Source organism: Aspergillus heteromorphus (genome assembly GCF_003184545.1).
Source record: "Aspergillus heteromorphus CBS 117.55 chromosome Unknown BO70scaffold_6, whole genome shotgun sequence".
Taxonomy (NCBI): domain Eukaryota; kingdom Fungi; phylum Ascomycota; class Eurotiomycetes; order Eurotiales; family Aspergillaceae; genus Aspergillus; species Aspergillus heteromorphus.
In genome coordinates, this window is record NW_020290411.1 from 250,263 (window position 1) to 263,608 (window position 13,346).

Genomic DNA, 13,346 nt, shown 5'->3' on the forward strand with positions numbered 1-13,346 from the left:
GCAGAGGCGCTAGGCCCGATCGGGGTGTTTCCCCCTGCAATAAAGCACACGACTACACAGTGACAAATAACAATAACCTACAACTGGGTTGATGTAGAGTGCTTATCTAGACCAACTCAATTGCCTTGCCTGCATCACACTACACTCATGGCTGCCCTTGCATCCGCTCCCCGGTGTCGGGATGCGGGGTCCCGGTAGCGGAGATATATCCCCTCGTCGAGTCATCGGAACATTCCGCCATCTGTCTCTCTTCTGACAGAACACCATCACTTACATTCATAGACCCAGACCTCACCCTCACCCTCACCCTCACCATCACATCTTCATATCATAGACCCCCAATCCCCAGCTCTCACCATGACCTCCCCCTCCACCCTCGCACAATCCCTCACCCCGCAGCCATCCACGCCGCCTACACCCTCATCCAACCCCACGTGCACCAGACCCCCCTCCTGACCTGCCAAACGCTCAACACCATCGCCTCGACCCCTCAATCCGCAGAAGCTTTGAGTGTTACCCCCTACGAGGGCCAAGCCCCCGCCAACCCGACCTTCCGGTTCTTCTTCAAATGCGAGAACTACCAGCGGATCGGCGCGTTCAAGGCGCGAGGGGCCTTCCACGCGCTGCTGCGGCTGATCGCGGAGAAGGGGAAGGAGGAGGTGGCGAGAAGAGGGGTGATTACGCATAGTTCGGGTCAGTAATGTCATTCCCCTCCACCATTAATTACAGGGGGGGAGGGAGAGGGTCGTGGAGGGAAGAAGGAACGGATTGTGATTCTGATATATGAACAGGAAACCATGCGCAAGCGCTCGCTCTGGCCGCCTCCACCCTCGGGGTCCCGGCCTACATCATCATGCCGACCATCAGCACGCCATCCAAGATCGCAGGGACAAAGTCGCACGGCGCGGAGGTGATCTTCAGCGGGTCTACCAGTGTTGAGCGGGAGGCTGTGGTGGAGGAGGTGCAGGCGAAGACGGGGGCGATCCTGGTGCCGCCGTATGACGACTTCAATATCATCTGCGGTCAGGGCACGTGTGCGCTTGAGCTGGAGGGCCAGTATCGGGACCTTGTGAAGGAAAAGCCGCAATTGAGTATTCGCTCCGAGGGAAAGGCGCTCGACGCGGTGATTACGCCTATCGGAGGAGGGGGGCTGAATGCCGGTGTTGCGACGTTTTTCTCAGATAAGACGACGAAGGTGTTTGGTGCGGAGCCGAGCTTTGAGGGCGGCGATGATTGTCGTCGCGGGTTGGACACCGGGGAACGTGTTGATGCGGTGTCGACGCTGACCATTGCGGATGGGCTGCGCACGCCCGTCGGGCTGTTGAATTGGGAGGTCATCGCGGACCGGGAGAAGGTTGCGGGGGTGTTTGCTGTCACGGAGGAGCAGATCAAGGCGGCGATGCGGCTGGTGTTAGAGCGGATGAAGGTGGTGGTGGAGCCGAGTGCCGTGGTGGGTTTGGCGGTTTGTCTGTACAATGAGGAGTTTCGACGACTGGTGGAGAAGGAGGCTCCGGAGGGGTGGGACGTGGGCATTGTGTTCAGTGGAGGAAATACCACTGTCGAGGCGATCGGGAAGCTGTTCAGCTGAGGTTGCGGGGCTGTTATAGTTATATAGAGCTCGTACAGTGTATATAGATCAAGATATCAGCCGATGTCAACCCCTTCTCTTCCGATGCGAAAGAAGAATTTGCCCCCGTTTATCTCCTCTAGGCCCTCCAGCACTCGGCGCGGCCACTCCTCTCGTCCCCATCCATTCACCCACCCGGTAAACCGGCCGCGACTGATGATCTCCTGTCGTTGCGGCGCAGCTCGCTGGGCATCTTGTAGCGTCATGGTTGAAGGAAACGGACGCACCGCATCCCGCTGGACGATGATCCTTAGAGTCGGGAACGTGCCCCATGGCGCAGGGAGCGCAGCGCGGAAGGACGGCGTCCTGGGTACAGAGGGACCGGGGGTGTACAGGTCATATGGGCCGGAAGGCTGATATACAGAGGAACTGTAAGCAGTTGTAGACCTTCCCTGGACAATAGTCGTATAAATCACCGCACAGCTAAAAAGTCGCTGCAGCCGCTTCAATTCCTCGGCCCATTCGGCGTACAGATCCAAGATATAGAAGCTTTGTCCCTGGAGGCGCTCACGCTCGACGTCAGCGGCCGGACGCCCGATGTCTCCCACGCGGGCGATCTCGTCTTCCAGTTTGTCCTGCCAGAAGAAGGCATTGGCGCTGTCAATAAAGATAGAATGCAGGGGTCGGGTGGAGGAGTGGTGGCGGGTGAGGTCCAGAAGATATGTGTCTAGGTGCTGGAGTGTAGCCAGGAGAGAGGATGATGACTGCGGACGGAAGATGTGGACGTGTTGGAGACAGGCTAGAATCATATCCTCGAGGTTTTCGCCAGCGAGAGAATCTCCAGGTACGTTCCCAACCTGTGTATTCATCCTTGTCATGACAATTGCCCTGAGCACAGTGCGCAGCCGCTCAGCATCGAATCGCCCGTCAGTGTCGAAGAAAACCACAGCCGAGTCGCGGCCACCCAACTCATATCCGTCGTATATAGAGGGCAGTACAGCGACTGCAGCAGTATAATACAGCAGATGCGACTTTCCAGCGGCAGACAACGTACTCGAAATCTCCACGACTGGCTCTGCGCGGGCGATCACCGACGGGGTGTACGCGGTTGCATGCGCGTCGCCCTCCCCCCTTTGCGAGGGGAGCAGATCGCCTTCAAGGACCTCGCTAGCATGTCCTCGGTCCTCTAAACCAGGAGTGTGCGACACAATCTGTGTCCCCACAGACTGAGCAGTGGAAGGCGACGTAAAAACATCTAGCAGGTCATCGAGCACCGGCACCCCCAGCCGGGACCTCAAGGCGCTACCAGGACCACTTCCATGGTGCAGACCCCTCAAGTCATGCAGAAGCTGCGAATATCAGCGTCCATCACGAAGAACAGAAACAAAAAAAAATCGAAACAAACAAAGCCTCCAGCTCATTACAGGGGAAGCCGCAAAGCAAGCAGAACATACCTCATCCAGTCCCTCCTCCCAGACCTCCCCGAGCAATTTCTCTCCAAAGTTAGAGGCCATTAAAAGCAGCCCAGACCCGAGAAGCAACCATAACAGCGCAACATGGTACCATGGACGGCGTGGAAGCTAACCAACAACCGAACGAAGTACAGGAAGTGAGGTGAGTTGAGAAAGTACAAGCACGCGCAGCCGGCCCAGCCCGGCCGACAACGATCGCCTCCCATCGCATCGCATCGGGATCCCGGCTTCCGCTCCATCCATCCATCCACCATCTTTCCTGCACTTCCCCCCAATACCCCATTAACCACATCCACCTCCACCTCCACCTCGCGCATAGCATTGCGCATACCTCCCACCCCCACCCACATCACCAACCGAAAACGAAACCGCCATGGCGCCCCTCGTCCCCGTCTTCGCCGCCGAATCCCTCCCGGAGCACATAAACGTGGTGAGCAAGAACTTCCAGCCGAAGCACCGCAAAGGCGGCCCGGTCGAGCTCGAGAAGTGCAAGTTGATGGAGATGGTGCAATACTCGTGCAATCCGCCGCAGGCGGGTATCCCGGCGCCGGGGGTGGTGAATTGTACGCCGATTGTGAGGTTGTTCAGACGGTGGGTTTATTCTCTGTCCCGAGGGAAAGATATGAAGGAAAGAAAGACACAAGTAAGCTGACGGGGCCTTGGGATAGGTGTGCCGGGGGGTTGACGGTTGAGACGACGGCGTGGGAACCGATACGGATTGCGAGGGAGAAGGAAGAGGAAAGGAGAGGTGCGGCGGCGGAGGCCAGTTCGACGGTCTAGATATTTATTCTCTGTGAATTGCATGTGCATGGGCGGCGTTGGCGTTCGCGTACGGGTCTACATCTACACATCTCGTATCGCATCGGGCAGGGTGTCATTAACCAATCGATTTGCATTTGCATTATTTAACATCCTACTCCATGGGTATCTTCTCGGATATGCTACATTGATAAAAAGCTGAACGCCTGACGCCACGCCACGCCACGCCTCGGCACCGCCGCGGTTATGCTCCCACCCAGCTATCGACCCTCGACATCTCGGGCTTTGCCTTCGCGGCGGGGGGTTTGGTCTCTTCTGTGCGCCGACTCCCAGACATCGGAGGCCGGCGCCAATAGTCCCTCTCGCAGTTGACGATCGGGGGCAGCTCGATGCTCAACGAGAGCTTCGACCGCGACGGTTTGACTTCTGTGTCTGCGCCGGCCCCGGCGTCGATCTCCATGGCGGCACCCGGTACGGCAGTGGAGGCCTTCTGCACCCTCTTTGCCATCCCCTTCACCGTCTTCTCGAACATGCTATCCATGCTCTCCGCCCGCTTGCCCCACTGCTTCTTGTCCCGTCCCGACGACCCAGACTGGTTATCCTTGAACGCAGCGCGGGCCAGCTTGCGCAGCGCCTCCTCGCCATGCCGGCCGTCCTCTGTCGCCCGCTCCCGGATCTTGCGGGGGTCTTGTTCTCGTTCCGTGAACACGGGGGTATGGCGGTAGGTGTGTTTGCTGGGGAATTCAGGAAAGTGTTTAGGGATATGTGCGGTTCGGACGCGGTCTTCCTCACCGCTGAGACCGAGCGACGGCAGGCTCTTGAAGTAGTCCTTTTCCGGCGGCGGACTGGGGAGGAGGGTGGGGAGAGGTTCGATGTTGGGATGAGGCTTCAGGTGGAGAATCAGGTCGTCGACCGGCACGGACTGTCTCTTCAGGGCGAGTTCGAAGTCTTGTGGGATGGGCTGGACACGTCGGCTAGACAGCATCGATTGGCGTACATACGAGGCGAACTTCAGAAGATCTAGGTAGGAGCCAGGTCCGTCAGTACCATCCATCCATTCATCTGATACCGGCGGAAATCCCAACATACATTCCTCCGTGACTCTGCGAAAGGCGTCCAGCGCTGCAGGCTCGGCGATTTCGAACCCGCATTCTACCAGATACTGCCCGATGGAGTGTCTGAGGACATGGTCGATGCAGGCGGCGTCGACGATGGCGGGCTCGGGCAGCGCCGGGTTGACCGGGGTGTGTAGGCGATGGTGGTGGTGGTAGGGGCGTTTGATGCGCTTCGCATCCGGGGCGTCCGGGCCCGCAGCTAGCGATGAGGAGGACCGTTTGATCGCGGGTTCCGAGGAGACCATGGCGCCGGTGTTTGGATGGATGAAGCAGAGGAGGTCCGATGGGACGACAAACACAGGTGGTGATGGTCACATGACATGGACACCTGAGGCAGAGATGTAACACCCCAGCCAGCAATGAGGACCAGATGAATGGAATAGCTCAATGCAATAGAAACAATTCACACTCTCAATTGACCATCTGCATCTATCTCTTTTGTCCTGTTCTCCCTCAATAGCTACCCCTCAGTATCCGTCGTCGCCGCTCCCAGCACCCGCCCACAGTCAGGCCACTCACAGCCGTCGCTTACTACACGCCGGCCCGGAAAGCTTCACCTCGACTTCCACTTTCACCTCGACATCACCGCCGTCTCTCTCCTCTCCTCTCCTCCTCCCCCCACCACGAACCAGCAGGACCTCTTGCTCGACTCTCTTCCAGTCTCGTCTGACGACTTTGATCCCTCACAATGGCCGCCATTCCCCCCATCACCGGCGTACGTCTCCCTGTCTGCTGTGCCATGCCATAACATCCCACCCTTCCTGCCTGCGAGCCAGCCAGTCTACACAGCCAGCGCGAATTGACTGCTAACAATTGAGATAGATGCTCCGCCGCACCCTGGTCCTTGACCTGAGCACCGCTTTCGGTGAGTCACTACCTTTACTTACTTGAACACCGGGACGATGTCATACCGATGTCGCGCCCGACCGACCGACCGCATCCGAACGGCATCAAAATTGCCCGTTCACCTTGAAACCCAACACCTCACCTCACCTCAATCCTCGAAATACAGCACTGCCATAAATACACTACCCCTCACCAGACCCAGCAATCCACACATCACACCACCCATCGCTCTCAGAAACCACAAGACTAACACATCCCCATCACATCCCCAGGCTTCGGAACCACCTTCGGTTACCTCTGGTGGTACGGTACGTACACTCATCCCTCCTCCCCCTCTCTGCCCCATCCTCTCTTTGTACTCTGTACATATCCCCCCACCCTTAACACCGCTAACAAAACTCTACCAGGTTTCCACCTCCCCCGCGTCCGCGCCCGTGACAACTACTACACCCGTCTCGAGGCCGAGCGCGCCGCTGGCCTGGTCTAAGCTCTCTCTTTCTATCCGATGTCTACCTACCTACAACATATCCCGGTAGCTGGAGCGAGAGGTAGTTAGCTTGGGTGCGTCCGGTCCGCAGCAGATAGATCCGCCGGATGGTTGGATGTGCCGAAGGCGCAGGGGGGTTAGAATCTAAGGAATCACGGGTTCAATTGATTGGTTGTTGTATATACGCTTGTACTCATACATGCGGATTTGGTACTACTCGTTCCAGAAAGTAAGTGTGTCGTGTAGTGTAGCGTAGCGTCGGGGATGGTGTAGATGTTGGGAAGGTAGGTAGTAGTGCCCAGTAGGTCTGGTCTGTCGATCAGTTACCCATCCACACAAGGCCCAGCCCGAGCAGGGGACTCGAGTTCATAACCTATAAAAATGTCTGTCATTTCTTTCATAATCAGGGAATCTATCCAGTCGCTAATTAATTCAAATGGAATGTAGGTAATGCTCCCCGACTGCACCCACTCCCCCCCCTGCCCGTGATTCATCGCCATCACGAGCATCGCCATGTCACCATCATCGTATCGTCCATCTTATACAACCCCCTCCCTCTCAACCAAAACTGTCTGTCCGTCTCCCCCCGAACCCCCAATACACAGCCCACAGCCCACAGCCAATCCCAATCCCAATCTACCGCATCACCCGCTCATAAGGCACCCCCCTGACGCTCCCCCCACCCATAGACGTCCGCACATTGCGCTTGAACGCATCGCGATTCAATCTGAGATCGTCGGCGGCCTCCTTGTTCAGGGGATCGGAAGCGTTCGGTTCGAGGAAGAGGAACTGTCCACGACAAAAACACCTTAGCACAATCATATCCTATCACTCATATCAATCCTCTCCTTATCATCCATCCATCCCCCTCCCCAACAGCACACACCCACACACACCCACCCATCCACTCACTGCTCGCCCAACCCGCCCAACCATCCCCTCCCCCCTCTCCAAAAAACAAAACCAAAAGAAGAAAAAAAAAAAAAAAGACATACCTGCATCCCCACAATCACAGCATTCAAATTCAACACGGGCTTCCAATCCTCCCTCAAAATATTCAAGCAGACATTCCCCTCGAGATCAATATTCGGATGATAGATCTTCTGCGTACACTTGACCTTTGGCGGATCATGAGGGAAGTTCTGATTGACGACGAACGAAAAATGGAATGCGCCGCCCTTGTACATGCCCTCGTCGGGCTCGATAGTCAGAGTGAAGTTGAGGATGTCGTCGGGGTTCGGGAAGGTCATTTTCATGGTGCTGCCGAGGGTGAGTTCTTGGAGGTCTACATTGTAAGCTTCGTTAGTGGGGGGTGGTCGGGGAGAGTTTTATCTTGAGGGAGAATTTGGGGGAGAAGGATAAAGCATGGACGGACCTCGTTGCACGCGCAGCTGAGCGGCCGTGACCTTCTTCTTCTTCTTTCCGGCGGCGCCTTCGGCATTTTCAGCTTGTTGCTGCTGTTGTTTCTGTAGTGTAGAGCAAGTAGGTCTTGGTTAGTAGGTGGTGGTGGTGGTAGTGGAGGTTGGTGTGTATGGGGGGCGAAGCTTTCGGAGGCAGAGGGCAGAGGGCAGAGGGAGGGGGTGATGTGATGTGATGATAGCGTAGGATGATAGCGGTGGGAGAGACTCGGAGGGCTAACAACGTACCATCGACCATATCTTCAACATCTTGATGGTGGAGCGAGCGGCACACGACACGGCACGCGAGTAAGGACTCTCTTGGACGAGCTGGTGGGATCCTCAGACGAGGGAGTATGGCTGATAACGTGAAGAGGAGGATGAGGAGGGGAGAAAGCTGCGGGGTCCTTGGTTGGCCGCGGCGGCGGGTCCACTTCAGGGCTCGGAGGCTGAGGCTGAGGCTGTTCGGTGTTGGTTTGCCCGGCGTTCCCAAGGCAGGCACCGGTTTCAGGCAACGACGTGAAGGTGTAGGCCAACAGAGTTCGGTCGTGTTGGTGAAGGTGTTAACTGTCTCTCTGCCTGCCTGAGCCGGCCAGGCAGAATTGTCGTGCCCGGCCATCCTGCCCGCAAAAGCGGCGAGCACCTGACGCCATCGCCCGTCTCATCCCCACCGCCTTTGATGCCTTACGGTTGATATCGGTGGCTGCAATGGAGGATTTACTGTCTACTCGGAATCGACTATCTGTCCTATCGAATTCATATTGAACACTAACTGCAATGTACTAAACCGAACCTCTCCTGTCGCGCCTGAGGATGCTCCCATTTCTAAGCGCTAAGAGTCTACAAACCATCATCGTGCCTGCAGTCCCTGTTGAAGTGCAAATCCAACCATCAAAACAAAAACACGCGGCCGGGGAAACAAGGAATGAGCATCGTATGTAGAATACAAAATTGCAACAAAAATGTGCCAAGAATGACTCCCTGAGGCCTCTGCCGCCGCCCTCAACAAACCGCCTCGCGTTGCGAACCTTTCAATGCCGTCGCTCTACCGCCGCGCGAAGCAGCACATCACGCCCGTCTTGCCCAGGAACCAACAGGCCCCGATGAAGCGGAACAAGGCACACACCGCGTTAGACCACAGCAGCGCCTGGAAGAATCGCGACGTGCGATCCGTGGCAGAGTTCTACCGGATTGTTAGTTCCTCGTCGAGACCATAGGAAGAAGATGAAACCTACCGTGAAGCCAAACTTGTCCACACCGTCACTGGTAATGCAGACTGCAAGCAGTGCATTACTGAAGATCCAGAATGTCACCAACCTCGTTCGGAAGCTCTTGTACGAATCATCCAAACTCTTCTCGTCCTTCTCCACAGGAGCCACGTAGGGCGTCAGGGCGCGCTTCACTGTCGCTTCGAATTGGCTGTCGATATCCGCTTGGGGCTTGTCGATTTCCTCGATGACCGCTTCCTTGCCGCCTTCCTTGGTCGTCTTCGCGGAGGGCAGGGCATCGGCCTTGTCGGATCCCTTGGTACCCCACGACACGTCGTGCCAGTTGCTGAAAGCATACACGTTCAGGATGTTGATGTACGACGACTGCACTGCCATGTAGGCGGGGAAGGACGTGAACATGTGCCACGGGTCCATGTACATGAAGGAGGCCACGAAGTACAGACCGAAGGTAGCAGCAAGCGCGATGATGATGATACCGGCACCGGTCGAGCCAAAGAAGGAACTCAGGAAGGCACCCACGCCATGCGACGTATCGAAGTCCATCGGTGCGCTCCCACTGAAAGCGCGGACCACCAGGTACAGCGCATCCACGACGACGTAGAGCTGAATGACACCGAAAACCACGAACGACGCAAGATACGAGAACCGCGATCCCTTGGGACGGTTACCCAGAGCGAGGATGAACTGCAGAAGAAGGAAACCCAGGTACGCATATTTAACGATGGTGTTCACAATCGGAGTTGCCTCTTTGCCGAAGGGGAATCCCGTGTGACCATTGCTGGAGCTGGGAGTTCCCACCAAATCCATGATGACCGATGTGGTAAGCCAATACGATGCTGGAGAAAGTTAGCAAACCGTTGCTGTTGAATGTGACGAGTCACGACCAACTTACCTAGGGAAAACCATGTAAGGATAGTCGAAAAGGTGTTGTACAGCATCTGAATATGAAGGAAAAACATGCGGATAATGTTATGTCCACTCTTGTACATCCTTCCGAAGTGCATCAGGGAATAGATACCGGCGGCAAATGAACCGTTCAACCAACGACGACGCTGGGAGATGAATTCAGCCGCTCCTTCTGGCACGTCGGTTTCAGCCTTCGAGGCTTTCACATAAGAGAGATGCCATTTGGAGCCGGCCTTGGCGACCAACTCAAAACACAAGATACGATCTTCGGCCAAGAACATGTTCTTCTTGAAGATATTCATACCCTCAATACCCTTCTTACCCAACTGCTTGGATAGAGTATGATCACCATGGAAGTACTGTTCCAAGGGCCGGCCCATAATCGCGCGGAATCGGTAGGCCGAGAAAGCACCAGGCAACACGCTGACGTATCCGAAGGAGCTCTCCAGCGGTTTATCCAGGATGTTACTAATCTTGTATTCGAAGTTTTGCGCCGCGACGAGGGGGTTGACAAGGTTCCTCCAGCCCTTGCCCAACATGGCGTGGATTTCACCACAGGCGCCTCCCAAGTCTTTATCGTTGTAGAACGACTCCCACAGCGACAGAAGAGACTTCGGACCAGGCTTAGTACCGGCATCAAGAAGAATACAGATCTCAGGGTTCAGAATCCGGCCAAAGGCATTGAAGAGCCATCTGTGAGAGTTGATCTTCTTGCTGTTCTTTTGCTTCAAACAAAACATCATCTGCACTGGAGGAAGCGTAGTCGGGCCGTCGTCTGTCGGACGAATGAGTTGCTGGTTCGGGGTCACGGATAATTGCGTCGTGTACTCGAACTGTCTATTGTTAGCCAAGGTCATAGAATCCCATCTGGAACGCATACAATGTGGGCCACCGTTTCCTTTCCATCGACATCACGCTTCATGACACCATCCTGATAGACACCGACCGTGGCCAAGACGTCCAGAACCTCCTTGTCACAAGGATCGATACCATCAAACACCAAGGCAACCACAATCTTCTGCCAGGCAGGACCTCCCTTGTTCCAGAATTCGGACTTCTTCAAGTTCACAATATCACGGATGTTCTGCATGACACCGTGCAGAGTACGAGCAGTGAGGGTCTTATCTTCATTGTAGTATGTGATCGCAATCAACAACTCCGTGTGTCTGTTGTACATGGCAGGCCGAAGGTTATAGCCATTGTGCAGAGTGAATTCGTTAGGATCGCAAGTTGCAGCAGTGTCTAAATAGATGAATGTTGGTTAGTGTCCAAGGCCTTTTGTTACGACTCGAGTGACTTACATCGCATGTGTGTGAACTCTTCACTTCCACCCTCGAGATCATTTCTATACCGGGCCTGGATGGCGTTCTGAATGGCGCTAGGAACGGGGTAGTCCACACTCAACACTGAGCCCTGGACCAGCTTGACCTTCCTCGTAGCATAACGGCGCAAGTTCCCACCGCCGCCACCACCGCCGCCACCAGCTCCACCCCCAGGCGCCTGTCGCTGCCGCCATGCCTCCGTTGACGAGGTTTCACTGCGGGCATACGGCGACGCTACACGGCCAGGCACGCCAAATGCAGCAGCCGGGTTCTCTCCAGACTGCGCGGAGTAAACAGAGGCACCCCCACTGTAGGGATCATGGTAGCCCGCATCTGGAGCGTATGTTTCCGTCAGACTGTATCCCGAGGTGGGTCGTGCGGGTGACAGGTTCCGCTGTTGAGGATCGTCGAAGGGACCCGTAAACGGACCCTGTTGGCTAGAGAGCAGTCCATGAGATGCTTCTTCTTCAAACTATAGTAGACGGAACCCAAGTCTTAGCCGACAGTCGCAAGAGGAGAGCACCGTAGAGAGCAAGCACTTACGTTGCTGCCATGCGCCAGGTCCTGGAGGCGATGACCGCCGTCTTCGTAGCCCGGAGGCGAGTGGTTACCAGAGCCCTGGTAGGCCATTGTTGATGATAGGAAATTAAGGTGCAGTATGCGTGAACTGGACTCGGAGGCTCAAGGAAAACCCCGTGAAGCAGAACAGAACGCACGACACGGGGGACGCAACAGGAAGGGGTATCAGGGAAACAAGGAGTAGGTGCGACTAATTAACGCGGGTATTGGCTCCGAGCAGGAGAAAACAAACAAACACGAGTTGAGCAGGCCGAAAGGGCGCAACGGGCGAAAGAGCGACGGACAAAGTGCAGCTGAAAGAAAGCTGGCGGAGGGGCGGGCAACAGCAGGAACGTGGAAGAAGCCGCCAGGGCTGAGCCGGTCGCTCGCAGTCGGTCGCACAGGGTGAGAGCGAGTGACAAGGCCGGGGGTGCCGTCTGAATGCCGTGAGGTGAGATTGTACCCGCAGGCTGTCTGTCCCAACTGAAGCTGGGAGGGTGAAGTGGGAGGTGGGAGGGATGGAGGGAGAGAGAAGCAGAGGTGTAGAAAGACAAGACAAAGACACAACGCGAGAGGGGAGGGGAGGGGAGAAGAGGAGACAAGAAAAGATGTCTCGGCAGAGAAAGGGACCAGGAAAGGTAAAAAGAGAAGGGGAGAGGGGAGAGGGGAGAGGGGAGGGACGAGGCGCGCGACAAGGAGAGAGGAGTGAGAGACAGGCTTCCTTTCAAGTGGTGAGCAGCAGCGCGTCCTCTTTGGGTCTGGCAGCGGATGGAGACTGGCTGGGGCTGGGTGGGGATGGTATTGGATTCCGAGGGTTCCCAGTAGCAAGACTAGTCCATCAGTCACTGCGATGGCTGGTGATCACCGCGGGCCCGATTCTGATGGATAATGATGCGCAGTGAGTACTTCGGGATGGTTGGGAGGGATGGGATGGACTGGGGGATGCTGTTTGTCCTATCTATGTAAATTCTCGAGGGCGTCGAGGTGAATGAATGACCGAGAACTCCAGTGTTATGTTGCTGGGTTGCAGCGTGCTGTTTGACTATTGCCTCTTTGGTCTCCCCTCATATTTTCTTCTTGGGCCACAGGGCCAGGCTATTACGGATCGTCTCCTGCATTGTCGAGTCTTCCATCCTCCCTTCCAGACGCCCAGGCAGACCTGTCCACTGTCAACATCCCATCCACAAGCCATCCACAGTAATTTTGGTGCTGTCACGTCGCCCCTGATCATGACGAGGGAGATGTCCTGCCCTCCCCTTCCCCTCCTTGGCTTTGCTCCGCACTCCAATGTTATGTATGGATTTAAAATTATCAAGGGTCTGAACCCTGATTATGGGCCGGTGGATACGGACCCTGGGCCGCAGTCTCTTGGCTGACGCCCTTACCCTGGAAACACCCGCCTTTTGCGTCACGTATTGTCACGCACCGCCCCACTGTGGCTTTTCTCTCTCTCCCTCTCCCTCTCTCTTTCTCTCTCTCTCTCTCTCTTTCTCCCCCTCTGGACTATCTCGACTGTCTTGACTGTAGGAATCCGATAGATATCATCCATCATTCTTGCCCACCGCGCGCTGGCTGTCCGACTAACTGAATGATCCGCAGCGTGTGAAAATAGTCTCCAGCAATTGGCAGGCACTCCGGTAGGGAGATAACTTCCCGTTTCTTGTCTCCCATGAGCATTCCACATCCCT

The 13,346-nt window shown here is 55.9% G+C and overlaps 6 protein-coding genes across 6 annotated transcripts; 2 read left to right on the forward strand and 4 right to left on the reverse strand.

The window, feature by feature from the left end:
* Positions 1 to 147: 147 nt before the first annotated feature.
* BO70DRAFT_427402 (threonine/serine dehydratase) lies at positions 148 to 1,596 on the forward strand (the record flags this gene model as incomplete). The annotated part of the gene is made up of 3 exons (XM_025547881.1): positions 148 to 175; positions 283 to 693; positions 792 to 1,596. The coding sequence occupies 3 exons, from the start codon at positions 148 to 150 to the stop codon at positions 1,586 to 1,588; spliced, it is 1,236 nt and encodes a 411-aa protein (XP_025401348.1). The 3' UTR covers positions 1,589 to 1,596.
* A 48-nt stretch (positions 1,597 to 1,644) lies between these two features.
* Positions 1,645 to 5,338, reverse strand: BO70DRAFT_385759 (uncharacterized protein; the record flags this gene model as incomplete). Its single annotated transcript, XM_025545761.1, has 7 exons — positions 4,888 to 5,338; positions 4,055 to 4,818; positions 3,693 to 3,815; positions 3,554 to 3,643; positions 3,404 to 3,517; positions 2,791 to 2,916; positions 1,645 to 2,730 (listed from the first exon to the last, which is right to left on the reverse strand). The coding sequence occupies exons 1-7, from the start codon at positions 5,156 to 5,158 to the stop codon at positions 1,645 to 1,647; spliced, it is 2,574 nt and encodes an 857-aa protein (XP_025401349.1). The 5' UTR covers positions 5,159 to 5,338.
* A 263-nt stretch (positions 5,339 to 5,601) lies between these two features.
* BO70DRAFT_394359 (cytochrome c oxidase subunit VIIa) lies at positions 5,602 to 6,246 on the forward strand (the record flags this gene model as incomplete). Its single annotated transcript, XM_025546456.1, has 4 exons — positions 5,602 to 5,628; positions 5,736 to 5,778; positions 6,032 to 6,067; positions 6,167 to 6,246. The coding sequence occupies 4 exons, from the start codon at positions 5,602 to 5,604 to the stop codon at positions 6,244 to 6,246; spliced, it is 186 nt and encodes a 61-aa protein (XP_025401350.1).
* Positions 6,247 to 6,630: 384 nt separating this feature from the next.
* BO70DRAFT_194915 (NEDD8-conjugating protein UBC12) lies at positions 6,631 to 7,636 on the reverse strand. The gene is made up of 2 exons (XM_025538536.1): positions 7,242 to 7,636; positions 6,631 to 7,035 (listed from the first exon to the last, which is right to left on the reverse strand). Exons 1-2 carry the CDS (start codon positions 7,500 to 7,502, stop codon positions 6,883 to 6,885), a joined length of 414 nt encoding a protein of 137 aa, XP_025401351.1. The 5' UTR covers positions 7,503 to 7,636; the 3' UTR covers positions 6,631 to 6,882.
* Positions 7,637 to 8,469, reverse strand: BO70DRAFT_194956 (uncharacterized protein). The gene is made up of 2 exons (XM_025538537.1): positions 7,893 to 8,469; positions 7,637 to 7,712 (listed from the first exon to the last, which is right to left on the reverse strand). The coding sequence occupies exons 1-2, from the start codon at positions 8,260 to 8,262 to the stop codon at positions 7,690 to 7,692; spliced, it is 393 nt and encodes a 130-aa protein (XP_025401352.1). The 5' UTR covers positions 8,263 to 8,469; the 3' UTR covers positions 7,637 to 7,689.
* A 219-nt stretch (positions 8,470 to 8,688) lies between these two features.
* On the reverse strand, positions 8,689 to 11,730 carry chsG (chitin synthase class III; the record flags this gene model as incomplete). Its single annotated transcript, XM_025539237.1, has 6 exons — positions 8,689 to 8,826; positions 8,879 to 9,708; positions 9,765 to 10,611; positions 10,659 to 11,020; positions 11,080 to 11,572; positions 11,644 to 11,730. 6 exons carry the CDS (start codon positions 11,728 to 11,730, stop codon positions 8,689 to 8,691), a joined length of 2,757 nt encoding a protein of 918 aa, XP_025401353.1.
* Positions 11,731 to 13,346: the final 1,616 nt, after the last annotated feature.

What these genes read in the sequence shown, in the direction of transcription:
- BO70DRAFT_194915 (XM_025538536.1), bottom strand. Translation starts at nt 7,502, where the DNA reads ATGAAAATGACCTTCCCGAACCCCGACGACATCCTCAACTTCACTCTG. An exon ending in CTGTGATTGTGGGGATGCAG is followed by an intron (nt 7,036 to 7,241) that starts GTATGTCTTTTT and finishes TGTCGTGGACAG; the next exon opens with TTCCTCTTCCTCGAACCGAA.
- BO70DRAFT_194956 (XM_025538537.1), bottom strand. Translation starts at nt 8,262, where the DNA reads ATGGCCGGGCACGACAATTCTGCCTGGCCGGCTCAGGCAGGCAGAGAG. An exon ending in TGTTGAAGATATGGTCGATG is followed by an intron (nt 7,713 to 7,892) that starts GTACGTTGTTAG and finishes TCTACACTACAG; the next exon opens with AAACAACAGCAGCAACAAGC.